Consider the following 26,481-nt stretch of genomic DNA (forward strand, 5'->3'; position numbering starts at 1 on the left):
CTTTGCCATCTGGCTTTGATCTGCTTGGGTTTTGTGTTATAAACAGTTTCTAAACGAAACCTCATTTTCTCAAAAGTATTTCTGCCTCATTTGTTTGGAGAGCACTCGGGATTAATTGGGAGCATGTGACTGAAGAGGTGATGATATCTGGGGCTCTGCTTATTTCTAAAGCTTAGAAACTCTATTGTCAGTAAAGCAAAAAAAAAAAAATTCTGTAGTTAAGGTGGTGAGATGCAAACACTGAAGAACGCGATTTTATCTGTATGCCTGCCATCGGATTCCTGATGGACACGGGTTTGGTCGCTTACACCACGCGTTTCTAACTTGCACCTGTATTTCTCATTTTCTGCGTCCCTAACGAGAGTTTTTGGTCTGATGTGTGAAAAAAAACCACGTTGGTGTATTGAGTGCTGCATAACAGAGGCTGCTCTAAATCATACCTAGCCAGAGGAGAAAAATGAGGGGGTGCTTTTGCCTGTTGGCTGGTAGCTTGGCTACTAGCACCTCTTAGTGTCCAGCTCCTACAAGATTAAAAACATTTGTGGCTCACTTGGGTATTGTAGAAATAACAACCAGAGGGGACCAAAAAACAACACACCCCCAACAAAACCCCAGCAAACACTGGGAAATTAATCGTTTTGTTTGCAAGACAAAATTTGAGAACTAGAAAGTATGAAGCACTAAATAAGAAGCTTGAAATTAAATCCTGAATTGCTCTTTTTGGCGAGCAGGGTCCTCCTGGAGCTGCGAAGAAACAGAATTTGATGGTGTGATGGAAGAGCGTGCTGTAATCCTTGCAAACCTGGGCTCTGAGTTAGGGAGGCGAGGGCAGCCCCGCTTCCAACATTCCTTAGCTTCTGTACAGTTTACTTTGCAATCTTCACCTTCTTTTAATTTAGAGGGTGATGTTTGGGTTGGTTTTTTTTTAATATTATAATCAGATGTCGGGAGTAATGGCTCCAGAAATACAATTGGATTTTCTGTCTGAATTGACAAGTCATGCATGGGATTTAGAAATGAATTTTATTCTGGCTTCCTGGCGACTGTGGATATTCCAAACCGAGACTGCCTTTCCCCTGCGGATGCTGGCGGAATGTGCGTGGGCTGCGGTGTCTTCGCATGTGTTTTCCAGTACAATGAGGGCTGCTCATTAGAAATGTGATGTTATTAGCAGTTTTCCTCAAATTGCTAATTTCCATCATCCTAGTATTACGGTAATGATGAAATTAAATTAAATTAGCATATCATATAACATACTAAAAAATGGTGAATACATTATAGTAATACAAGGCAACAGCTAATTGCTGGCTTAATAAGAATTCGTTTTCAGCAGAGATAATTCAACCTTTTTCATCTTCCAATCACTAAGGAGAGTTTTGCTAGTTATTGATTATCTCCTCATCTTCCAGAAGCCCAGGCAGAAGTCCTTCTGGTTCTATGGAAATGTCTCTACTCTAAATACTTGCAAATTCTTGGACTTGTCTTGTCCCTGTATGGATTTGTAGGACCTCGTTATGTATGCACTTGGCATCTAATCCGCTGAAATGAATGTGATTTTATTACCCCTGTATTCACTTAGTGAGAATTATATATATATATATGTATGTATTTTGTTATACATAAATCTTCCCTGTCTTCTAAATTGAGGTTTGCATTCTTTCATTTGGCAAAAAAAAAGTTAATGTCAACTGTTTAAGGGTATTTTCTAGAAAATAAATGCTTTCCCTAGTATTTAATTTTTAATAGGCTCAGGGTTAAAGAGAATAATTTGAATTACAGATGTGTTTTCTATTTACGTCTAATATTCTTCAGGCTTATTGAAATGATTTACTTGCTAAGCCTTGATTTATATCCACTCATTGCACTTTTCTTTCCCCCCTGCCCGATCTTTTTTGCAGTTCCTCCATGGTTTTTAATTCGCCCTGCAAATCTTTATGCCTATGAGAGCACCGATATTGAGTTTGAATGTGCCGTGGCTGGGAAGCCTGTGCCTACAGTGGAGTGGATCAAGAATGGAGAAGTGGTCATTCCCAGTGACTATTTTCAGATAGTGGTAATTATCTGGCTTTCCCTTATTTAGACCTTTTTATCTTTTTACTAAGCTCTGAAATGCGTTCTGATACTTGATGCAGTCGTTGCCTTTGTAAACTTATCAGTCTTCCCAAAGAAAACAAAATTTCTGCTGCTTCCTAACACATCCCAATGTGATACTTTCCTTGTGTTAGGTCAAGTACGTTGATACTGTCTCCTGGTTTTAGTGATGGTGGAACGAGGTCTTTTGGGGGAGAAAGAAGCATCAGGTTATACTCCGCGTAGCTACTAATAACATGGTTTGCCATGTATAGTGACTTCCTTACCATTGACCTTGGTGCACAAAAATAATAGGTGGCTTCTCCAAGGAAATAGTGCTCGGACAGAGGGGTTTAAAAATGCTACAGGTTAGAGTTGTTGTTGGGGGTTTTTTTGGGTTTTTTTTTGTTTTTTTTAAGAGAGTTGTCGTGCATACTGCCCATCCCCATCCGGGACTCCAATCTCATAGTTTAAATGCCACTATTATATAGGCATTATTAGGGACTATTATATAGGCTAAGAATTTACGCTGTGTTTTCTGAAAGGGTTGGTCTCGCTGGCCTCTCCTGAATGCCGTGTCACTTGTAAGGGAGCTGAGACTTCAGGGACCGCCCCGACAGCATTGGCCACTGTGAACATTTCCATAGGCCATGGGATGTGGCAGGGTTCAGCGCTTTCTGATTTTTCTCCTCGTAACAAAGAATATTGATGATCATCATGTCTTTGAATTGCCTATCACAAAAAAGGGGGTTTTCTAACGTGGTTTTCATGAAGGATAGATTTCTTCTGCCATAAAGAATAGCAAATTCAGCCTTTTTTTAATTCAGCCTTTTTTTAATACATTGTTGCTTATTAGAAAGCAGCCAGAAGCCATCCAAAGGAAAGGCAGCTCTGTGGCTGCCACGGTTGTGTGGTGGAGATGTTAGAAAATCCTTTCACTCAGTAGTTAATGGAAGGTACGTTACAACCAGAGCATAACCCTCCCCTGAGGTTTTATTATTTTATATTTTTTTTTAACCCAACAGAAATGGTTTCTGCTTGTGCTAACAGAAGTTAAAAGTTAAGTCTGTTTCAAATGAAGTGAGTGTAGAGTGACCTTTTCTTGAGGATCTCCAGGCCTGGAGCCATAAGGAGGATTTGACCTTCAGAACAGTGTTTGTTCAAAGGTGCCGAAGTTGGAAGTGCTTTTAAACCATCCCTGCAGCAAAGGGGCAGGACGAAATTCCGAGCAGTGCTCGCGCGGTGGCTGTGATTTGGAGCTTAAGCCTCGAGTAGGGGGTTGGGTGATCCCCGCAGGGACGGGAGTTCACCCCTGGGCCGTAGGCACCGTCAAACCAAGCGCCGAGAGCATGAGGCCTCGAGGGATGCTTGTTCCTATGGTTACAGCCCTCGGAGGGCTGGGGCTGTGCGAGCTGGAGCTGAGGTTATATACCAGGAGCATGTTTCACAGAACTAGCTGCTCTGGGAAAGTTTTCTAATCCACATTCACTTTGGATGGTGTTTTTTAATTAATTCTCTCCCTTTTCCTTTCTTTCTCTTTTGCTGTCTCTCTAGGGTGGCAGCAACTTACGGATTCTGGGCTTGGTAAAGTCAGATGAAGGTTTTTATCAGTGTGTAGCTGAAAATGAAGCTGGAAATGCACAGGCCAGCGCGCAGCTAATCATCCCCGAGCCTGGTAAGATGCAAAGGACATACAGAATTGTAGATGTAATTAATGCTATTAACAATCAAAATCCCAAATGAGCAGCTACTCTTCTTTACTCCCTCTTACTTCTCCAGCTGGCTGGCTGTAGTTAAGAGCGTGGCCAGGCTACCAGATAGGTTGAAGCGTTTTGATTGCTGGGGCAATTACAGATGCTGGCCTTGTCCTAGAAATTACTCTGGAGGCCCAGCAGACCCACGCGGAAAGACGGCGGCGATGCCTTGCCCATCTATCGGTTGGCTTTTGTGCCGCTGAACTACGAGAAGGTGACCACAGACGGGTGAGGCGGGGGAATGGGGGGGTCCCTAAGCAATAGGGAATTCCATCGGACATACTTCTGCGTTAAATTGTTGTGGAGCGTTTGTCTCGGGGAAGAGGAGACAGAGAGAGAAAGCAAAAGAAGACTTTGGCAGTGGGATATCAAGTGCAGCTGACTGTTGAGATGAGAAGGTTTGTGTCTACGTGCTGGAAGGATGATTGATTTTTATTTATTTATTTTCTCCTGAAATTAATAGGTGTTTAGTTTTATGGACTGCACTGTGCAGCAGTGTAAGTGTTTCAAGCTTTATGGGGTTTTAAGTAACAGAAAGATGTCTTCATCTGAAGCTAGACGAGATGTAAAACATGGATAAAAGCCTTTCAGAGTTTCTGGGTTGTAGATGATTCGTGACTTGCACTGGGCTGCAGGTTACACTTGCTGCTCCTCAGGGATTGTGGCAGCAAGCTGAGAACAAGAGAACATGCTGGAGCGTGGTTCCTTCTCCCATTTGGCTTCGGAAGAGCAGAATCTTGGTAGCCCACAAACACTTGCTGGAGACAGCTTGGCTGAGATCAATTAACCAGGCCGTTAGCTTGGACTGTAGATTTTCTTTGGGAAATCCTTTGAAAAATTTCCATGTGACATCAGCACCAAGAGCTTTGCCAGAAAGCTGGCCATCTGGAAATAGAGAAGTAGGTATGGCCATGGCCCACCTTCCTGGTAAATAAACATCATCAGCCTCTGGCTGGAGACTGAACAGGGATGTTTGCTGAGATCCATGTAAGTCCAGTCCTGTGGGCTGCTCCGTTATGGGCACCATTATCCAGCATGATTCCAGGCAGTACTGGGGGAGGTGGTGGTACCACGTGGCTGAGACCACCTTTAGGCAAAAGCGAGGAGGAAGGACCACTGAAAGCCACAGATTCCCAGTTTGCGATGCCTTCTCCATGCAGATGCTTAAGGCAGATTGAAATGGGACCAGGGCTAAGGTTTCTCCCTCTGTTTTCTGTCTTGGTCCCAAATGAATGGTTGAACATGGATTTTTGCCTGTCTTCAAAGCTCATGTCCTCTTATTGCTTCTCCTTTGAGATTCAGCATCTCCTTCAGCCTAGTCTCTTTCTCTTCTCTCTCTCCTTCCTCCACTGCATGAAAGCAACTCCAGTGGCAACTGGGGACTTGTCAAACACCTCTCAGCCCCTCTCCCCTAGGTGCTCATCCCACTTTGCAGCCGTGAAACTGTGCTGGTCCACATCAAGCAGTCAGAGAAGAGTCAGGAGGGGGGGGAACTAGAGAAGAAGTGTAATGTCTGTAGAGTCATCATTGTTCTCCTCCTCCTGCTAGTGTGACCCCGCAGCCTGGGCTCCCTCCTTAGCACCATCGGCTGCCTGAGGTCAGTGGTTGGGTACCAGGATGGAGGGGCAGATACTGATTTGGGTTCCTGCTTCCAAACGTGCCCTCCAGCCGGTGCAGCCCAGCGTCTGCCCAGGTGGGCATTTCCCCCTGGGGTCACCAGAGGGAACGATGAAGTTTTCTTCCCTTAGGGACGAATTTAAAAATGAGAAGGCACTTACAAACTGGTTCTCACTGGCAGAAAACGCATCTCATGTCATGTTGGTGAGATCCTGGCTGGGATCCTCATCCTGCTCAGTACCAGCCTGTTCCTCTTCAGATCTCGCTATGGGAGACGCACTTGTTTTGCTTTAGCTTTTTGTTTGTTCTCTTTCTGCTTGCTTTTAAGCTGAATCTCACATTTGGTCCGTGCACTTGGATTATATTTACCTGCATGAACATCTGAAGGGAGCAGGCGGCCAGCCCCTGCTGCAGCGGGGTTTAATCTGGTGCTGGGATCATCCCTGGGGAAAGTGATAACTCGTTGCTGCTCCCAGCTAGTCATTGCAAGTGAAATGCTGTCAGTAAATTTTACACTCGGTGTTGGTGTTTATTGTGTTTGGCATTGGATTAAAATTAAAATAGAAGAAAATGAAAAGAAAATCCTAAAGAGCTACGGGACACCATTGTAAACTGTTTCCATTTTCCTTTTTAAGTGATGGATTACTTTTTTCTGGCTATTTAATCAGATCTTCAAACAATGCCACTCCAATTCCTGGGAGATGAAGGGAGGGCCGGCCTGCACAGATGGTGGAGAAGCCAGCTCTAAATACAAATGAGGGGGGGGGAGGTGCTGGCCATGGCGGGAGGGACTCAGCCCCCTCTGCTTTGATCCTTTGGGCCACACTCAGCGTGAGCTTTGCTGGGGAGCTGGGCTCTGGTAGGGGCTCCCCCCTTCCCAGGACAGGCGATGAGCCCCCAGAGCCCACGCCGGCTGTGTGGGTGTTTTGAGGAAAGCCCAGGGAAGTTTCAATATACTCGTTAATAGCCATCATCCCTTTCTGGAGCCGTTAATAGAAGGGCCATAAAAAGAGACATGTCGAGGGCTTCCCCAAGCTTCCTTTTTCTGCAAGCTGGGGTCAAACCAACCCTTTATTAAACTAATAATGATTTTACCGTAATGGTGATTTCTACCCCCAATTTACATCAGGATAAAACTAACCACTTCTTTTTCGTGTGTGTCATTCATAAGATTAGAGGTAGTTGCTTTTATTTATTACAAATAATTTGGACCATCCAATGGGCTAAATATGTTGTGTTGGGGGTGGGAGTGGAAGTTTTATTTGAGTAGAGGGCTGTAATCCGTCTGGGTGTTCCTGCTCCTATTGTTACACAGATGTGTGGATTCACGTCCCCTGCCGAGCACCTTTAACTGTAGGACCTGAAGTAGCAGCACGTAAGTTGGCATTAAAGTGAGTATAAATGAGCTCAGATTGAGATCAAATATACCCCTTGTAAAGGCTGTGGTGCTAAATTAGAGTTAGATGATAATGAAATGAGAAGTGAAAGCCAAACAGGCTGTGAGCTCACACAGATAATAGCTTCCACTTTTAGTATTCGGATGTGGCTATAGGATGCTCAAAACTATTTTGGTATGTGTTGCTTAGGCTATAAAAAGCCAACGAGCTCCCTGAGAAATACCAAATTTCTGTCGTTTTAAACTGAGATTAAGACTGGAGAGGCATTGTACTTAGTGCATTACGACTCAGAGTAAAATAAGTAAGTGGTGGTAGATGGGCTGCAATACACGCTGTAGTCAATAAATCAAAGTACATTTGTGGATTCCAGCAGACTTTGGGGAAAAGGTGCTTGGGATTGTATCTCCTCCTTTTTTCTTTCTTTCCCATTACCAACCATAATGTTATCCTCTTAGGAAGAGATTGCTCACTATTTTATAACGGGGGAGAAAAGAAAAGGGAAAAAAAAAAAAAAAAAGCAACTTTAAATGCTTCTTATTTCTGTAAAAAACAAAGCAATAGATGAGCCAGATGGGAGAACTGAAATCCTTAAATCTCCAACACACACGTTCAGGGTTTCTCAGGCCACTCCACTGCTTGGCTTCCCCTGCTTCTGCTCCCTGGCTCTGCTAAAGGGCGATGGGCTCCCTGCGATCTGTAGGAACGGGTGGTCACACTGAGCAGGTACCCGGAATAAAGCCTTACCGTGTGTGCTTCTGGTTACGTGGATTGGGAAAGAAATTCTCAGCAAGAAAAAGCAGATGAAAGAGATTTCAGCCGACTGTCTTATTTTTATAACTGTATAAACCCTGTTATTTGCACACGTAGAAAATGAATAGAGAACAGCGTGGTGGTGAGTGATGGACACACATAACTTTCGGATGAGGAGAGTGTCCCAGAGGAAAATCTTCCTATAAAGAGCTCCCAGACAGTTATTTGATTTATGCCAGTGGCTTCTTGCAGAAATATCCTTCAGATATTCACGAGATATGTGAAAGGATTGTTTTACTCTAGTAGGTGAGAGATCAGATAAAGACAGCCCTGTAGTAATCAGCCTGTGTGTAAGGTAGGATAATTATTAGCGATGTTCCTGCAATAAATTCCTTGCTCGACAAATCTTCGGCTTAGGCAGGTGCTCTCTCCCGGAGGCTGCTAAAAGTGCTGTAAATCAGGCATCGCTCCTGGCGTTACGAGTGGTAGCTAATTTGGCAAACAGGGCGACAAAGAAAACGATGCCCTGCGTGGCATGGCTAACCGAACCGGCACCTGGGCTGCTGGTGCTGCCGTGCAAGGAGGGACGCAGCGCCAGGATTAGTTGAAGGAAGGATCACGTGTCTGCCCACGGATCATATCCAGCTGTTTGGGATGCCCAAGGATGGCTGTTGCAGGGAGGGCAGGGATGGGTACAGAGCGTTGGAGCTCGTGGGTGGTGCGGTCCTCGATGGCTGGTCCCCATCGGGCAGGTGGACTCGGAGCTCAGCTTTCTGTGCCATTCGCATCGCCATTCTGGTCACGTACTTCTTTCTTTTTAATTCCTCTACTTACAAGTAGCGTAGCTCGTGCTCATGTCAGATTTTCAGCTTAGCAACCAGCAGATTTAACATTTTTGCATGCGCAAGATCTTCGCAAAGACTTTGCATTTGCGTCTAAGACTCTAGGGTTGGGAAACCTGTGAATTAGTTTTCTTTGCCGAAGAAGCAGAGGCTGACTCAAATAATTTTCAAAACCCTTCCTCTCTCCCTATTACAAAAACATTCTGTGAGGCACCACTTCCCCTCCCTTTATTTTCATTAGTATTGTTTATAATTACTAATTCCATTACTACTGTTACTTCCAATGATAGTGTAGTAACACTTCTAATTTCCCATTAAAAAACCCACCACAAAATAAAATCCATCTCTGTGCTAAGAAACTGAACTTTTTTTTATTATTATTATTTTATTAAAACTGCAGATTTGTAGCCCTGGCAGGTCTGTTGGAAAGCCACACCCTGTATGTGAATTTTGCTGATGGGGTTAGCCTTAAAATTTGTCAGAAATAGTAGCCGTGTTTTCAAATATCAGGAAAAACAGGGGGTGGGGGGTGGGGTTTTAACAGTTGGTAAACCAGTAAAAAAGCAATGCTGAGGAATGCTCTGCACTGGAAATTTTTGGAGGAGGTTGGGCAGATGTGTGTGCTAACAGTGCTGTTCCTGCCTTTGTGGAGGGAGCTGGAGTGTGCTCCCTGTTCAGCCTGCTCTTTTTGCCCTGAATTAGAAATAGCAAATTTCACAGAGCCACTTTTCACTGCGTAGGCAGAGCAGAAGAAAGAAGTGAGAGACTATTTCAAGATCCCACCCATACCCATAAATTTTAGAGTAGAATTGTGTATGTATTACTTTTTTTTTTTTTTTTTTTTTTTTCTTGAACACAGAAAATGTTAGTTCTGCTGGGATGTGGAAATGTATTGATTTCCTGAAGCTTTATTGAAGCACGTGGTGCAAGTTCCACTGATTGTATGGACTTTGGCTAAATAAAAGTGTGTGGGGACAAATTCCTGCCCTGGACCAGGGACCCTTTGCCCCACTGAGCTTGATGGCTTGCTCGCTGCCTCCGGTTTGGGCATTGCCAGGTAGATCTTGGTGAGAAAAGTGCACGGCTCCGGGGTGCTGTGACCAGGGAGGGACCAGGGACCTGGTCTGCGGCATCACTCTCCATCGCACGAGGTTCTCCAGCACCATCTAAGCAGCCTCAGCACCCTCCAAGCCTGCTTGTAGCTGCAGGAGGGTTTCCCCTGACATATCCTATGGCGTGCAACCCATCGCTGGGTTTGTGCTCTAAAAGCTGCACTCTACTTAGCTGTGAGACAGCCCCAAGTATTTAAGATGCTTTGAAATGCAAGCAGTGGCACAAAGGTGTAAATATCCCTTAGGGTTATGAGGTGTAACCTTCCATGGGATGCAGCTCCAAGGATGAAGTGCCGTGGACTCCAGGGTGATCATTTATTCCCAAAGGCGAGATGACAGCCCCAGCGGCTCAGGGCCTTGAAGGAATTTAATGTGCTATATCTATTGTCACCCTGCCTGGAGCCCCGCTGCTGGTGCTGCAGGGGAAACTACTGGCAGCAAAAAGCCATAAGAGCATGTGATGCCCAGGGATGGGGAGAAGAATAACCTCCTGAACCGTGGCATCAAGGATTTTTTGTGTCGAAATGAGATTGAGCGTCTTTGTTTTGGTATGCCCAACTGGTAAGCTGTTCATATTTATTGCACTGCATAAGCAGTAATCATCCTGATAATAGTAAGAATAAATTTGGTTTGTATGCTTTTATGGTGGTCTTTCCTATAATATTATGATGCCTTACTGGGGATTTATAACAGGCGTATGCAAAAATGCAAAATCAGTGGAATGTTTTGCAAGTTCAAAAAAAGTTGGTATAGAAGGGCCACCCTAAAACCAGCAGAGGTGCTTAGAAGGCACCTCTAGATAGTTGCACTCCAAAGGGATTCTCTTGGAAGGTTTTTGGAGCATCCAGTTTTGCAGGTCTTACAGCACAGCTTAGGTAGCTATCTGCTAGGTATATTTTTCAGCTGGCCATGGGGTGTAGGAAAGGATGAGTTGGGTTCATGAGCTCGTGTCTGGCTCTGCTTTCCGTTAATCTAGGGAATGTTGCTGGAAATCTTGAATTCCAACAGGTTCTGGAAAGATGCGGTTAGAGATGCTTGATCTTGTCTTCGAATAATGGTTGAAAAATTGGTGGCTTTGTTCTGTAAGAGCTGTGACGAATTAAAAACTTGGCAGCGGGGTTTCTGCACCACCACAGTCTCCTGTGAAGCTCAGGAGATGAGCTGCCGTGCTGGAGTCACTCTGCTTTCCCCTGACGGAGTAAAAGTGCAGTGGAGGCAAAATTTCAGACAGTCCAGGAGAAATTCAGCAAGAGGGAAGCCTTGGTCTGGGAAAAGAGGGGTTGTGTGAGTGTGGTGAGACCAGGAGATGTCTCCTGGTCTGAAGTAGGATGTCTTTCCTCTTGCTGGTGGATTGGGGGGGGGGGGGGGGGGGGGGGGGGGGGGGAACGGCAGAGAAGAGTAATAATCTCCTATAATGCTATTAACCATTTAAAATCCAGCATTACCCTGATTTTTTTTGTCGTTAATAAAGGATATATGTTGATAAATAATAATCATGGGAAACCGGAATACAATTAGGGTTTAAGTGGTGTTAATTAAAGTATCACTTACTGTATAATGACTTTACATGGTAATGTCAGAATAATCACAAGATAGAATGAATAATGGCACAATTAGTTCTAAGACTTTGCGATCTGTTAGAATTTAATTTCTTGGAATAGCAGAACTGAAATGACTCTGCTATAAATATGGAAAGTGATGTACTTTTTAGTCCTGTACGAGATTGCAGATAGCTAAACATAATGAATTCATATAGGAACTCTTTACTATGAGTATTTTATTGGTTTGGGGGGGGGTTGTTTGTTGTTTGGGTTTTGGGGGTGGTTTTTTGTTTGGTTATTTTTTTTTTAACCTTGAAAAGGAGATATGGGGGTTTGGAAATACTGTGTGAATGACTAGGCTTCTGTACCAGAAAGCTTTATTTTTCGTAGAGGAATTTTAAGTGCAAAGAAAACAGGTTTTCCTGAAAAGCCATTGAGGAGTTGCTCATTTAGGTTTGGTGTAAATAACCTCAGTGTTTTCTGTTTTCATGAGAGCAAGGCGACGTATTGCACAGCAAAGTAACGCTACAGAAAAATCTATACAAGGTGCCAAGTCCGGTTCTGGAGGAGCTGGAATGGGAGGTGAGGTCAGGGAAGCCTCAGCCTCGAGGCTGCGGGTGTCTGCTGCCCCTTAGACCTGGTGGCTGTGCATCTGCTCCCCCTCCGCTCCGCCTGGCGCAGGGTCTCCTGCTCTCCAGGGGCCAGTGGGTTTGTGTTCTTCCCTGCTTTGGGAACATCGGGCTCCTCACGGCTCGGAAGAAGCTGTGCATGTCTATATAGCCGTATGTCCATGTAAGTGAATTTCATACACTGAAAGGGGAAGAGTCACTGTTCATTGGTCTATGTGTGGAGGGGGTTTGGGGTTTTGGCCTTGGCATGTACAGGTTACTTGAGTAGGCTGCGAAGGCGTGATCGTCTTGTTCTTTCTTCGTTATGAAGGTACCAGGTGATTAAGGTTTTAAAAGAGACCTTCAATGTATTCATGCGCTCAAGTAACAGAGCATCAGTGACAGCTGATCTTGCAAACTCGGGAAAAGAAGAAATGGAATGGGCATGGAGGGAGGCTACAGATGGCGGGGCTTGCCGCACGTCTGGAGAGGTGACGGAGCAAGTTTCAGAGAAGCCATGGTCATTCCTGAGCATCTGTGGTCCTCTGGAGGCTCTGAGGGTTGGCCAGAGGCTGAGATCCTTCTGCCCTTCTTCCCAGGGAAACATCTGTGACCTGAGTTTCCACAGTTGAAGTTGTAAGGGGGCTTTACTGGACGTAGCAGCCTGTGTGGGCTTAGCCTTTCTTCTTTTAAACCACCTGAAGGGAAGGAATCGGGGGGAGAAATAGGGAGAAAAGCATCAGAGAAGAGGGACCGGTGTTTAAACTGCTGGTGTGACAAAGGTTTTCCCCAAACCTTCAATTGTTTGGCTGTTTATCAAAGGTGGCCTTAACGTAACTACGTTGGAAAGTGTGAGGTGTGCATATATTCTATAGCTGGACGCTGGCTAGGAGCAGGAGTTGTTCACCTCTGTATGCTTCATGATCTTTTAGCCTTGCTCCTTTGGCCACCTATAGCTGGGTGTTTCATTCCACTTGATGTCACCTCGCAAGCCAGGGAGAGCTTAATTGTTTTAAAGTTACCTCCTCTTTTTGGTCATTGAGTGGCAGGTGCTCATTTTTTCCCTAAATGTTAACGGTTTCCTTTAGAAGCGTGGATGAAGTTGCACAGCAGAGTTCAGGAGTAATAAGGTCAGGGGATGCATTGTCTGCAGTCCTGAGCACTGATGGGTTTGTCTGTGTAGTGCGCTACCCTGTCACCTTCACAGCAGGAACCTATTTGCTGAGCTCTGCCATTTGATCAATGATAAGAAAGGGAAGAAATAGCAGAACGTGTTTGGTTTATGGGGAAAAGAGCAAATGAGTCTTTGGGCATATTTGTCAGTGATGCTAACTTTTGTATCCTTGCTCCCTGATGGAAAGATTTAGGGAAAACAACCCCCAAATGTGTAGAGACTGACACGTGGTCCTATTAAGGAAACAGCTATATATTGTATTCATTTGGCTTTTATTCGTACCTGGGGCCAATGGTATAGGAGGACATATGGAGCACATGCCTGAGATTAAAAAAAAATAATGTGCTGCCAATATCACCCTGAAGACCAGAATATATTGATTTCATTAGCACCTAGAGCTCCCACAATAAAAGACTGAGAGCTGTGCCATCCCTGTGTACGTGTGTTTGCGTGTGCTCTCCTATGTGCAAAAAGTCATTTTTCAGCATTGCAAAAGATGAAGCTGGGAGATAATTAAAAGAGGAAGGGCAAACTTTGGCTCTTTGCCACCTGGAATAAAATCCATTTAATTCACCCTGACTATCCTTGTTATAGTGTTAAATATAGACTAAATAGTTTAATATGGATTTATGTAATGAGCTCACAGATTGATTTTGCAGCACAAGCTCGGTTTAGAGTTTAAGAGTAGCAAGTCTCTTGTTAAGATCAAAGCAGTGCTGCTGCCTTCTGACACTGCCGAGCATGGACTGGGGGCAAAGATGATGATTTCCACACGTACACCCCACCCGCCCCACCCCCTTTCTTTTGGTTCTGATGTGGATTCAGACTTTCTCTGTTTGTGTGTTTACATCTGTCAGATCAGAGAGTAATAAGGGGGAAAAAATAAAATGTGTGTGTGGCAGGGGGAAATCACACACACACACACACACACACACACACAAAAGGCCTTGTGCAAGCTCGGAAGGGAGGAAGCAGGCACGTTTATTCTAGGAATGCAAATGTCTTATCTGAGTGACAGGGTGGGGGGAATAAAAGCAAGCTTCTCATATTCTCCCCCTTCCTCACCTCAGTACCTTCCTTCTCTCCCATTCCTCCCACACACCATTCGGGAATAATATCGTGCCCCTTGTTTAAACATTAATTATTTAGCTCGAGTGATTTGCTAATAATTTGCTGAACAATATTTCTTGGAAGTTGCGGAGATGAATCCCTGAGATGGTGCATCTTTCATCCAGCCCTTCCCCTGTCTGGCTCAGTGGCCTTGGTTAGATGTAATTGTAATTGGTGTCTGGGTTGGGATGACAGTGTCAGCCTATCATTTCAGGGTTTAGAGCTGTACATTGGATAGCCAGATTTGTAATTATAATGTGCTTTACTCCTATTTATATTCAGCAGCATCCTCGCCTTACTGTTCCTTTCCCTGGGAGTGGAAGATTGGGCTGGGGAAGGGTGGCTGGCGACAGTGAGAGCCATTATTGTTCAGAAAACACCCCGATTCTCTGAGGAATAGAGGGCCAAGGTGAGCAGCCATCAAAAGTTACCACTGACTGTCCTGGAGCATGTACTCTGAAATTTGTCCTGTCAAAATTAAATGTGCTGGCCCCTCCAGCAGGGAAAAAAGGACACTTTTCCTGGCGTGGACATCTGGGAGCCAGTGCTGCGCTGCGCCCCGGGCACACTTCCAAGTGGAGGGTTTCTCTTACCCATGGCCCCGTAAAGCCGATGATATGACGGTCCCGTTTCCCTCAAACACGTCTGCTTTCAGCTAAAATTGCAGGACCACAAAGAGAGATTTGCAGAAGTCAACGACTTGGTACGACCAGAGTGGAGATGAGGATCAATTTCCCTATCTACTGTAATTTTCCTTGCAAGGGTAGATGTTCATTTTGAAAGGTCCGAGGGTTTCATTTGATAGAAGTTGTCCTGCTGGTCTGGTTGAGCTGCGTCTGCAAGCTGATGGCACATCTCTGCTGCGTGACATTGCAGGTGAACACTTTGCTAGCAAACACCTTATTTTCATATTTAAGATATTGTCCCTTCAGCCTGTTGAAATTCAAGAAAAAAAACCAAAACAAAAACGATCGCATTATCTTGATTCACTTTAAAGGATTTCTCTTACTCGTGCATCTTCTTTCTGCAGATTCTTTTATATCATTATATTTCCCCCAGAATCTCAACCGCAGCCATCGCGTGTGGTGTGTGGCAGTGCTGTCCTTCTACCTAATGGGATTTGAACCTGTCATCCCACAAGAGGGGTCTTAATCCTGCCGCGGATTTTGGGGTGAAAGGTGTTTCCAGTTCGTTTCCTTCCATATTCACGGGGCTCCCGTCTACAGAAAGAAATGTTGGTTTGAGCGAAGACTAGGTTCAAGAAAAGCACAAGGGTTTTTTGGCCTTGAATTTCCGAAAGCCCTGCTGAAGAGTTCTGCCCTCGTCCCTGGTCTCTTGTTCAGTGAGGGGTTAATTATTTTATGCTACTTTAGAGCTGGGACAGCTTCAGTGTGAGGATGAGCCCTCTCCTCCCAGCAGCGCAGATCTGCTCAACCCACAGCAAGGGTTCGAACGGACGTGCTGGAATTCCAGGATTTCGTCTATCTAGCTCTTCAATTAAAAAAAAAAAAAATCTCTTTAAAAAAAGGTGTAGGGGGGAAGTGATAGCTCAAAAAGCTCTTTAAAGCACATACAAGAAAATCAGGATTGACATGAGAAAAAAAAAAAGAAGTATTTTATAAAGGGAAACTGTGGAAAAGAATTATTCCCCTCTCTCCTTTTGTCCCAAACTAAAAATACACGTATTTCTGTCCTCTCCATCCTTCTGCAGCATCATCTGTTGAGAAAATAGGGAGGAAGGAGGGGACGTACTTAGTCTTCCCATACACTTTTTGTTTCTCTCAAACTTGTGACATCTCTGTGGGCAGGATCCTTTAAGAAAAAATCTTCAAAATACTGTCTTTAGAATACAACTGCTTTGCCCCTGCGACGACAAAGGAATCTGATAGCCAGGGGATGGCTCAGAGGTGCGCTGGCTATTTATGCATATGCTGGGAAATAAAGGAACAGCCAGACCCCGGGGCATGGTGGTGTTCCTGAAGGGTGCTGAGCAGCTCCACGGGCTGCCCCAACGTTTCCCCTCCTTCCCCCAGGCCCCTCGCCTGCTGCTGGCCACCCCAAGGGCTCCTCCACCAAACTGGATGCCCCTCGTTGTGTCCTTCCCGTCTTCAGGAGCAGAGAGGGACCCTTTGCTCCCTACCTGAGCACCTTGTGGCAGAAGAATGCTGAATCAACTACTGTACTATCTGCTATTCTGGGCATTAATGTTCCAGGCTGATAGATTTTTGCTCACCCATGTTGACCTTAGGTGGCCGTGGTCCTGGTTTATGGTGGCCACCTGGTAAGGAGTCCATCTCCTTCCAGGACTCAAAGCTGTGGTTAAGAGCAATGCCTTAGTTTGCTTCCAAGGAATTCAGACTTCTAATATCCTTACATTTATCTTCCCTTAATCCTGGTTTAAAAAAAAAAATAAATCTTAGATATCCTTTGTTTACCTCTTAGTTTTTGCTTTGGTGTTTTTGGTTGGTTTTTTTCCTGCCCCGTTATTTGTAAGTTACCTGTGTTAGATTTCTGAGCTGTTCAGAGAGATTAACAATTTCATTACGGAAACAGTTGGTAGGATTTTCCCTGCCAAAAGTTAGTGTCTATCCTTCAGGTAGCAACAGCTGTTCATGATTCTTGTCAGTTAAAACATCTACGACGGCGGTTTCAGTTGAATCAAGTGAAATTTTGCGAATCTAGCGGTGTGGAAGAGTGGAAGATAATTTTGAGGTGTCTGTCACAGCTGTTAACCCTGGGAAGAAACAGGAATTGGGTAAGGAGCCTGACAATCAAGTGGGGGTGGTTGCCTTTTTGTAATTATTACAAGCAATAGGACAATTAACAGCGTGGTTTGCATGGGTAGGGCACGGAGAGCCTGATCCTGCATCCCCCATGCTGGCGATGTGCGACTCCGTTTTCTCTTTTATGGGGAATAATCACTGTGGGCCAAAAACATTATCTGGCACACCAAGGTAAAGGCAGATGGAACCTGCTGAGTTTAATGGCTTAATTAGGGCGTTGTGAAATTCTATAGATTCCCTTCAGCAGCTGTGATTTGCCCCGTGCACCAGCAGTGGTGGGAACTGCCCAGACTCTCCCCACAGACCTGGAGCTCAGATGCGTAACTATTTGCCTGCACCCTGGCTATCAAATGCAATCATTTTTCAATTCAATCAGATGACAAAACATTAAAAACAAAGTTAATTTCCATTACATTTGACTGGAGAATAGTATGTATCTAAAATTAGAAATTAAAGTGAATCCTCCTGAAAACAGCTTTGTCTGGAAAAGCCAAAGTGCAGTGTGAGAAGGTGGTGAGATGAATGAATTGCTGTTTGCTTCGGTCAGCATTGGCCAAGGTTCGGGGTGACATCTGGTCTCCAGTTTTGAGCCCTTCCATGAAGGGACAGAGCTACACCAGGGAGGAAAGCCTTGGGAATCATCAGAGGGTCATACAGAGAAGGACCACAAGAACTGGGAGGCTTTTAATGTAGGTATGGCAGCAGGATTCAGGGTGCAGAGGACCACGATGCTCCAACCTTTCTGATGGTGTCCATCACTAAATGTCATGAAGAGCAAATTTTTGACCAGCATCTGCCAGGGTCCATTGGTGTAACTGTCTGCCCTGGGGGCAGATGGATGGACTTCAAAGTAAAATCCAACAAAGAAACGAGAGGAGAAGTCAAAAGTAGTAATGGGGACAAAAAAGATGCTGTTAGCTATATGTGTTTCTTAAAAATCAATGGCAACATATAGCCAGTCTACCAGGAGGAATTATTCTCAGTTCTGGCCTGAATTATTCTGATGTGAAGTTGCTCAAAATGAAAACAACTCTCTTGGATTTCAACTTCTATGTTTCTTATTGTATTAGAATCTGGCTTATTATAGTTTACTGCTGTTGTTGTGTTTGCAGGACTATGTTCCTGTGCTAGCTGTGTGACATTTACCTTCCTGCGTCATTGCCCAACGCTGGTAAAAAGCAAAATCAACCTGCTGATATCCCCAAATTAAGGTATTTTCCTAGCGTGTTGAAGGCATGCTTAATGTAACACTGACTAGAAACCAAGCTTTTTCACAGAAATCGAAAGCCATATAAAAATTCATGTTGCATATGTAATCTTGTATATTTGCACTACTGTAGTTACGCTGTGCCGTTCGGAACTGAAATCCCATTAAGCCTTGCCTTCAGCGTGCAAGGGGTGGTTTTATGTCGAAATTTGTGTATAAACAAGCAAACTGCAGTCCGAGCGTTATCGTCTCTAAAGGGGGCTTGGTTTAGCCAGTGGTTCAGTCGCTTCAGCTGGGTTTTGTCCCTAATTCACGCGGGATGGAGGGAAGTGGGTGAGGAGCTGCCCATCTCCACTGGCTGGTTTTGGGAGCAGGGCTGTGCAGCCCTGACTCCAGCACGCTAGTTGGGAGAAATCCCAGTTTGCACGTGGCTGTGGGCAGGATGGAGCAGGTGGGGTTGATTCTGGAGTGATGGAGTGCTCTCTGCCCTCCCCTGGGCATGGAGCTTTGGGCTGATAGTCCTAGCAGACGTGATGGGGCGATGCCTGCCCGCTGCCTCTCTTCCACTGGGAGAATTTTCCACCGAGGAGTTTGTAATATTTTAATTTGTGGCTTATTCTAAACCAATCTCCATGCTCTCGGTCAAGTTTGCAAGTTGCTGAGGGTTGCTAGATGGGATACGGTGGTCCCACAAAACGTTTAGTGCAAAACCCAACCAAAAACCAACCCTTTCTCTCTCTCTCTCTTTTTTTTTTTTTTTTCCCCTTTTTAAATTATTCCTGTAAATGATGCCAAGTGTAGTCCAAATTCATCCCTGGGGCTGTGGCTATGGGGAGGGGATGGCACGCTGCAGGGTATCCTGCACATGGGGCCCCATTCCTGGCTTCATTTGCAGGCAGGGGGTCTCCTGCTATGGCAGCCACCTCTGCAGCAACAAGCTGCCAGAGGACATCCCCCAGGGCAGTGTCCCTCGGATATCGAGGGGGTAGAGGTGGCCGTGCCACCACCTTGGGACCATGGGCACCCCATAGCTGTGGTTATGGCTGGCTGACCGCAGTCACGGCGGCGGTGGACCGCTGTGATGTTAATTTTTTACGCACAATGCTAAACCTGGATCGTGGATTCCCGGTTGTGGGCGTGGGAGGGGGTTATTACCTGGCATATCTGTCCGCTCTGTGCTTCAATATCCGCAACCCTCTGGTGCCCGTGTCAAACGGCACACCAGCTCTGGACACCCTGGGATGTGCTTTCTCAGCCTCTTGCTTTTCCTTCAGTGAAGGCTTCCCTGGCTTGGGCAAACCTTGCGGCTCCAGCATTGCTTTGTTCCCCTTGTTTGTACAGCCAGCATAGCTGTGAGTGTTTGGCCAGACCAGCCAAAAGAGCTGTATGTGCTAAATACGCGCTTAGTGTCCCTGTCACGTTTCAGGATTGCTCTGCGTGCCACCGTTTTTCCACTGCTGCATCCCGGGCATCTCATTGTGCTCTAGGTCGAGGCCTCTTGAGCTTCCCAGCTTAATAACTTCTCTGCTTCACCATCCAATATTATTAAAATATATTTAGTATTCAGGGATTTAGATCCTGACCTTCTCTAATTATTGACACCTATTTAATTTCTCCTTTCATCCATGGCCAAGCCTGGTACAGCTGCTATGGCACATGTATATACATCATTGTTGCCAGCACAAGCTGATTGGCATTCATGCTTGAGTGTCTTTTTATTTTCTCCTTGGATGCTGGGAGCAGCCTGAGTAGCTCAGAAACTAAAGAGCTTCATCTATTAGGCGTGACAGATTTGTATTCAGCGGTAAATGCCTGACCTTGCTCAAACTCCCTCATCCATTCCCATCATCCCCTCCCAGATGAAAGATTCTGCTTAACTCCTGCTTCCTGTCTGTCGCCTTGGAAACGGGGACGAAGCGAAGCAGCCCGAGAGAATAACTAATAAGAAAATATCTCTGGTGTAAGAAGAAAAACAGGGTGCGAAGAAAGGCGCCCGCCACGAGCTGACACACGAGGAGCTTTGGGGGGGGGGGGGAGGGGAAGGACTTTGAAGGGGATCAGACGTGAGCAATATAGTCGTGGTCCCCCGCGGTGGGAACGGGCTAATAAACGGGCTGAAATGGCACCGCCCTCCTGCTGTGGAACAATACATCTTAGCTTTAGGTTTCCACCTGGGTGTGTAATGGCGTTGGAGCACTTGAGCGCTGAAACTTGTGTTTGGGGCTTTGGCACAAGGTGAGCAGGCGCAGGGCAACCCTGGCGTGCGCATCCTCTGCCAGCACTGCCCTGCCCTCCCCTCCTCATGGCGATTACGTTAGCCTGCCTCTTAATCTCTCACCATCTCTCGGTTTTCATGGTTTCCCAGGATAGAGGGGGAAAAAAAAAAAATCTAGCCTTCAGCCCAAGTCTGGATTTAAGCTGGAAACTTCTTTAGCTTCCCGTTTCTGGAAAAGCCGCTTTGGAGCGATGCTGCAGTGGGAAGGGTCAGCCATTAAAGACCACAGCAAACAGTTTTCCTCCTGTGCTGTACGCTCATTTGTGTCTGTAGTCATTAATGTGTAGTATTTATGTTAGATAAACATGTAGTGTTTATGTTAGGTAATGTGCAGTAATTATGTTAGATATATCTATGAAATGTTCTAGATTAACACAGATCTCTTAGATATTTACAGAGGTTGCCATGAGCTTACCGTGCTGGCTGACTCCGGTGCTGAACTCAGTATTTTCAGCTCAACTGTTGCACCGGGTTTCCCATCCTGAAGAATCCTGGGCAGTAGGCGGTAGATTTGGGTTGGTCTGGTTTTTGTTGTTTTTTTTATTTTCCCACCAGATTTGCTTTATTGCATGTTCTGTATTTGCTGAATGGGATTACACGCTGGGTTGAGGTCAGGCATCTTTAGCTGTTATTTCTGCGTCAGTCTGGAAAAATGTATATATAATCTACAAATATATCCGTACGCACTAAACACAACTTCACCATGAACAGTTTGGTCTGTTGTATCCGTCTGTGTTTTATCTTGACTAAAGTTGTATGAATTCCTGCGGTTCTCGTGATTCCTGTCGCACATGGATAAAGAGCCCACATGCCGTAACTGAGCACCTGTGGCGCTTTTGGGTCCTCAGGGGTTTTGGGGACATGGAGGGAGCACAGATGATGCCCCCGGGGCAGCCTGCAGCAGTTGCTGGCAGACCCAACCTTTGTCCTGCCTGAGAAGAGTCAACGGCAGAAGCTCTTCATGATGGCTTTGGAACAGGTTTCTGCAGCGATGCAGTGCAGGTATGTGACATACCACATGTTTTTTATTATTCTTGGAGTCTGTGCCCCCCTTTTGGTGGTCATGTATGTGCAAGGAGGAGATTTGGACAGTTAAGGTGTAGCAAGCACTGGGTATAAGGGAGAGGATGGCATTATGGAGCGGTAAATAGCAAAGGGCATTAAATCCCTCTAGCAACAGGTCTGATACTGGGGAAAATTGTTGGATTGTTGTGGGTTTTTTATGATATTAAAAAAAACCCCAAACATGCTGTGCTCATCCTGCATTGCAGTATTTTCTCAAGGTTCTGATAGTGAAATAAGGAAGAAAACACTGTCATAGGAATTTCGTCACACGGTGTGTATTCTCCGACAGCTTCTTTCACAAGGAAGTGTTGTAAAGTAGTAAAAGTAATTAAAACATAGCTGAAAAATATTTGAAATGGGTAAAGGAAAGAAGATGTTAAAACACCTGGAAAAAGAAGGGAAGTGTATGGTTGCAGACTCGCAAGAGGATTTTTGTGATAAAATAGATACCACATATATAAACAGATAGGAAACACTTCAGATGAATAGCTGGGTTCACAAAACTAAGAAAGAGGTGAAGATGGGTCATTTAAAGCAGGACAAGAGGAAAAGTATATATATGTGGGCTTGCGAAGAAGCAGGTTCTTTTGCTAATGTTGATGTGATCATCTTCAGAAGGGAAGGATAATGTGCTGGGAAGAGAAGAAACCAGAAAGGAGGTTTTATAAAAAAAACCCTACCCATTGATCTCAAGAATCAATAATGTGAAAATACGAAAAGGAAGAAAAAAAAAGTTGAAGTGCCTGTGTTTGGGTAGAAGTGAGACAACATCACACTGTGCAAAGCTTTAAGCTCCTCTTCAGCGCAGGATTTTTGATGGAAGCTCCAGGTGGACTGAGCAAACCACTGAGTTCATGTGGTGGGCAATTCAGCTATTTCAACGCTATTTTTAGGTTAAATCTGGGGTGAGAAAAGATGAAGCTGTCCAGAAATGGAAACTGTGAATGTGTATATTGCTCCGCTGACGTTAAAAAATGGAAAGCGAGCAGCTGCGGGAAGTATTAACAAACTGGGGTTTTGCCAGCAGTGGGGGAGGGGGATGTAGGGCGGTCTGGGGCAGGTATCCATTCATAATGAATTAAAAGATGGGAGATAGAACAGCTGCAGAGAGGGCTCTGTGGGAAATGCCGTCTTCAGGATCAACCCGATCTCCTTCCTTGATGCGCTTCCACGCTTGATCGATGGAGAGCACCGCATAGGCGCTGGGGGGGGGGGGGGCGGGGGGGGGCTGTGCTGGGCTGGGGCTGCCTGGTGCTCTTGTTCAAAGCGTGACCAGCGTTTTTGGTGGGTTAGAGATGGGCACATGGACTGAGCAAACGAGGCCTATTGAAATGCCGTGCTTTGACTATAGCCTACTGGAAAATCATATATATGGGAAGAAGAAAGCAGGTGATCCTGGAGAAATACCACAGAAAGGCATCACCTCGGAAAGGACGGAGGAGAAACACCGCATTCAAACAGGAATCCTCCGGAGTGCTATGAAGAAGAGGGATAATGCATTAAATACATTAATTTGGGTATCTAAGTAGAGGATTAGCAAGCAGGAGGGGGGAGCTGCTCTGATGCCTCCCCACCGTGCTCCCGAGGCCACCTCTGCGGTCTGGGCTCGGTGGCTTTCCAAGGGTTTCAGCTAGCTTTCCCCAGGGTACCTTTCAGCCAAGCACGAGTTGTTTAAACACGATCCCCGGGCACAGAATCCATTGTCGGTCCAGCGCTATGTTACTGCAGAGATGCAACCCCGAGTGCTGCTGTTGGGAAGTCCGGGCTGCCTTTGGAAAGGGAGTTTGGCAGAAAGAGGAGATGTTTGGCCAGCAAGAGAGAGCACAAAAACCTGTTTCACTTGTTGATTTGCACTAACATGATTTCATTTAATTGGCAAAAATGGAATGGAGTTAAAGTGACATGAATAAAACCTGAATTTTTTGGAAGAAGAACGAAAAAATATTTTTTTAAAAAAGAAAATTCAGATTTGCAGAGAATGCTGTTTTCATTGGAACAGTTTTCAGTCATTAAAATTTATTCAGCTCAGCTTTTGGGGAGGAAGGGTGTTACTGGTGGAGGGAAAGGAGCTGTAGTGGGGTGGCTAAAAGGCATGTTTTGCTCTTCCTGTGTTACAACAAAATTCAGTGTTTGTGTTGATGGATTAAACAGAGTATAGGTATTTGTATCAGAATGCATTCTGCGAGGCCAACTGTGTGGAGGAATGTGATTGTCACGTTTAATGAAGCGTGGTGTGCTCTCATCTATATGATTTTTTTTTTTTTTTTTTTTTTTTTAAGCAGGGTACTGAAGATGCCGTTATAGAAAACTCTTCTGTTACAGAAATTTCTGAGGGAGTAGAGGGGAAGGAGCTATAGTTGCTGCTGACAGAAGGAAACTCTTGAAATAAAGAACTCCTATTAAAGGTTTAAATTAAAGGGGGGGGAAATGGAGATGCACAAGTACATTTGCAAGTCTGTTTGTAGACAGCTGTTCCTTTACAGAAGCTGTAATGCAAGGTCTTTGTAACCTTGACAGAATTTGCTGGGGCAATGTCTGTACGAAGAGGAATCCACTTTTTGCAATATGTTAGTCGCACCCTGGCTTTCCTTCAGCATCAGATATGCATGAGTATTTCCCCAGCGTTTTCTCTTTTGTTAAAACTGTTGGGCTGTATTCTGCTCTACACATGAGTCGTTTTGATATTATTTATTTCTTTCTTTATTTATTTACCAGGAGCTTTGTACATCTTTTCACTGTAGCAAGGAGAGGGAAAAGAGCCGTGTCCTCTGCTGAGCCGTGGCAGATCCGTCTGGGCTGGTGATATATTATGGATGCTGGATCCAAAAGCACGCTTGTTTGTTTTGGCTCTGCTTTCAAGACCCTTGTGCCACAGAATCAATATTGTTTAATGTCAGTCTTGCCAGCTCTTCCTTTCTTTTGGGAATGAAATTAATTTTCTTTGACTTGGCATGTGTAGGACAACAGCGTCCCCCCTGACCTACCGCTTGAGCGTATGCAGTTATCCTAAGAGTGGAGGTTGGGAGGGAAACGGCTTTTAAACCGTTAGACGTGGCAGCTTTAGGACGTGAGCAAGGACTAGACTGAAGGCAGTCTCCCATCATGCTACCCAGGTTCCAACTTCTGTTGGATAGACCAAAAGTGGCTATTTTCCTTTCACTGAAGGCTTTTTGTTGGCATAACACCTGCACCCCAGTGGTCCTTCGTAAAGTGATGAAAATCCCTTTCCACGTAACGATCCCTTGGTTGGACCACACAGGGCATCCCCTACCCCACACGCATGGGTTTTTATCCATGATTTGTTGGCTTCGTCATAGAGAGCGTGGAGTTTACAAAGCCTAGAAGAAGTGGTGTGTAGGATTTTCTTTTCTTGTAACCTTACCGATTATCTGTACCTGATTAGGTGGGATTTTTGACACGCACTCTAAAGCCAATGGATCACAAGGTGACCCTTAAAAGGTTTTGGTAAGGCACCCTCTCCCCACCTCTTAATCTGGTCTGCATCTTGAGTATCAGAACTATTCTCCTGTGCCTTCAGTAAACTGTATGTTTGCACTGCTGGCCTTGGAGTGCTGGGCTTTTTTTTATTTTGTCTTTTCAGTTCAGCATGAATTTCTTGAGGTTGGAAAACGTAATGCCTTTTTGCTGTAGATAGATTATTTTCTTATCAGCCTCTGCTGATTTCTAGTCGAATGCTTTGGGGTTTTGCCATTGCACCAGACTGGGGAGAATTATTCTAGTGTGACCACCGTTTGAATGTACTCTTTGGTCTACTCCTGAGTTTCGCCGGAGGCAGTTTGTCTGCTGCCATTTCTTACATTACCCTGATGACCTGAGCAAGAAAGCCCAATCTGTCAAGCAGAAAACGGTGTACTGTTTAAAACAGTGTTTTGCATTAAGCAAGTCTTACCATTTATTTTTTTTTTTTAATTGAATGGCGTAAATGAATTTGAAACTGTGTATGGATGGAGGAGCAAACATTTTACATTATGTCTTTTCCTCAAGAGAACAGAGGGAAGTTTGCTGTGTCTTCCCTGAGAGGAATGCCTTTGCTCCAAAATAAAATAGGCACGGGTATCGGGAAGGCAGTATGGGAGCAGAGCCCTGGTTTTCTCTGGCCAGTGCTGGAGCTGGTCTGGGCGCTGGCACGCCCCGCTGGCTCTTTCTTTTCCTCACACCCGTCTCAACAACTCGGAGTAGCTGCGATGCAGGATCTGCCTTGCCACTTACCCCACATTGCTTGAGTGTGTTCTCTCTGCTCACGTTTTCTACTGCCTGCACGGGTGGATTTTTGTTTCATCTTTCTTGCCACCTCCCTGCGGTGTCTGAGGTTGCTGTCAAAGCTGTACGTAGGTGTGCCAGAAGTGTGTTGAGTATGGCCTCGTGTCCGGTCGGGTGTTCAGCTCGGGGATGCTTCACTTCTCTGGTTTCTGTCTGTTAATTTGCCAGAAGTGACAGCAAAAGCTGGAACTCCCTTTACCTGTACTGGTTTCTGCATTCCCTGCTGAGAATTAATTGACAGTAAGCAATTAACTGAAGGCATATTAATCCAACATAATGCAATTACGAGAAGCCTTATCTCTTTAGCTTCTTCTTAATAAATTATTAAAGGAACAGGGCTTAATATTGCCTTACGAAGGTCTCTGCTGATGGCCGCTTTCTGGAGCCGGGGCAGGGTGCATCCTCCTCCGCCATCGCAATGGGGCTGTTTCACCACCCGGTAGTTTCCAGCTGGCCATTCACCGCCGCAGACGGTGCACCGTGCCAGAGGGCTCACTGGGCGGGTGCTTGTAGGCGATGCAAAAAAAACAAAGTCTTAACAAGTTTAACTCCTCTTAGGCTGTCCCTGACAGATGTGTCTGGCTGCAGGACGGAGCCCTGCTGTGGTGTCTGCCCAAGACACCAGTGCTGCTCAGGTTAATGCAGCTGTCACAGCTGGTTGAATATCAGAAGTGGTTACTCTGCTCCGGCTTTGAGTACTTTTCTACACAACGCTACAAAGGGTAAACCTGTTTCAGTGCTGGTGGGATGAGGTCCTTGGCGACCTGGCGTTGGGCTTTATGTGACCCGGGCTGTGTTTCAGCACACACAGCGTGGGGTGTATGGTTAGGGTCGTCCTGCGGCCCTTTTGTGAGAGGAACAAAACGTAATATATTCATTTTCCTGAGGATTTGAT

The 26,481-nt window shown here is 45.3% G+C and overlaps 1 protein-coding gene across 1 annotated transcript in view; it reads left to right on the forward strand.

The window, feature by feature from the left end:
- LOC121080759 (netrin receptor DCC-like) overlaps positions 1–26,481 on the forward strand; it is a 253,382-nt gene that overhangs the window by 124,798 nt on the left and 102,103 nt on the right. The window contains exons 5-6 of the mRNA XM_040578882.1: positions 1,899–2,053; positions 3,625–3,745. Of these exons, the coding sequence (XP_040434816.1) occupies positions 1,899–2,053; positions 3,625–3,745 (276 nt within the window). The remainder of the gene's footprint in view (positions 1–1,898; positions 2,054–3,624; positions 3,746–26,481) is intronic.

The sequence above is a fragment of the Falco naumanni genome, chromosome Z (assembly GCF_017639655.2).
Source record: "Falco naumanni isolate bFalNau1 chromosome Z, bFalNau1.pat, whole genome shotgun sequence".
Lineage (NCBI taxonomy): Eukaryota > Metazoa > Chordata > Aves > Falconiformes > Falconidae > Falco > Falco naumanni.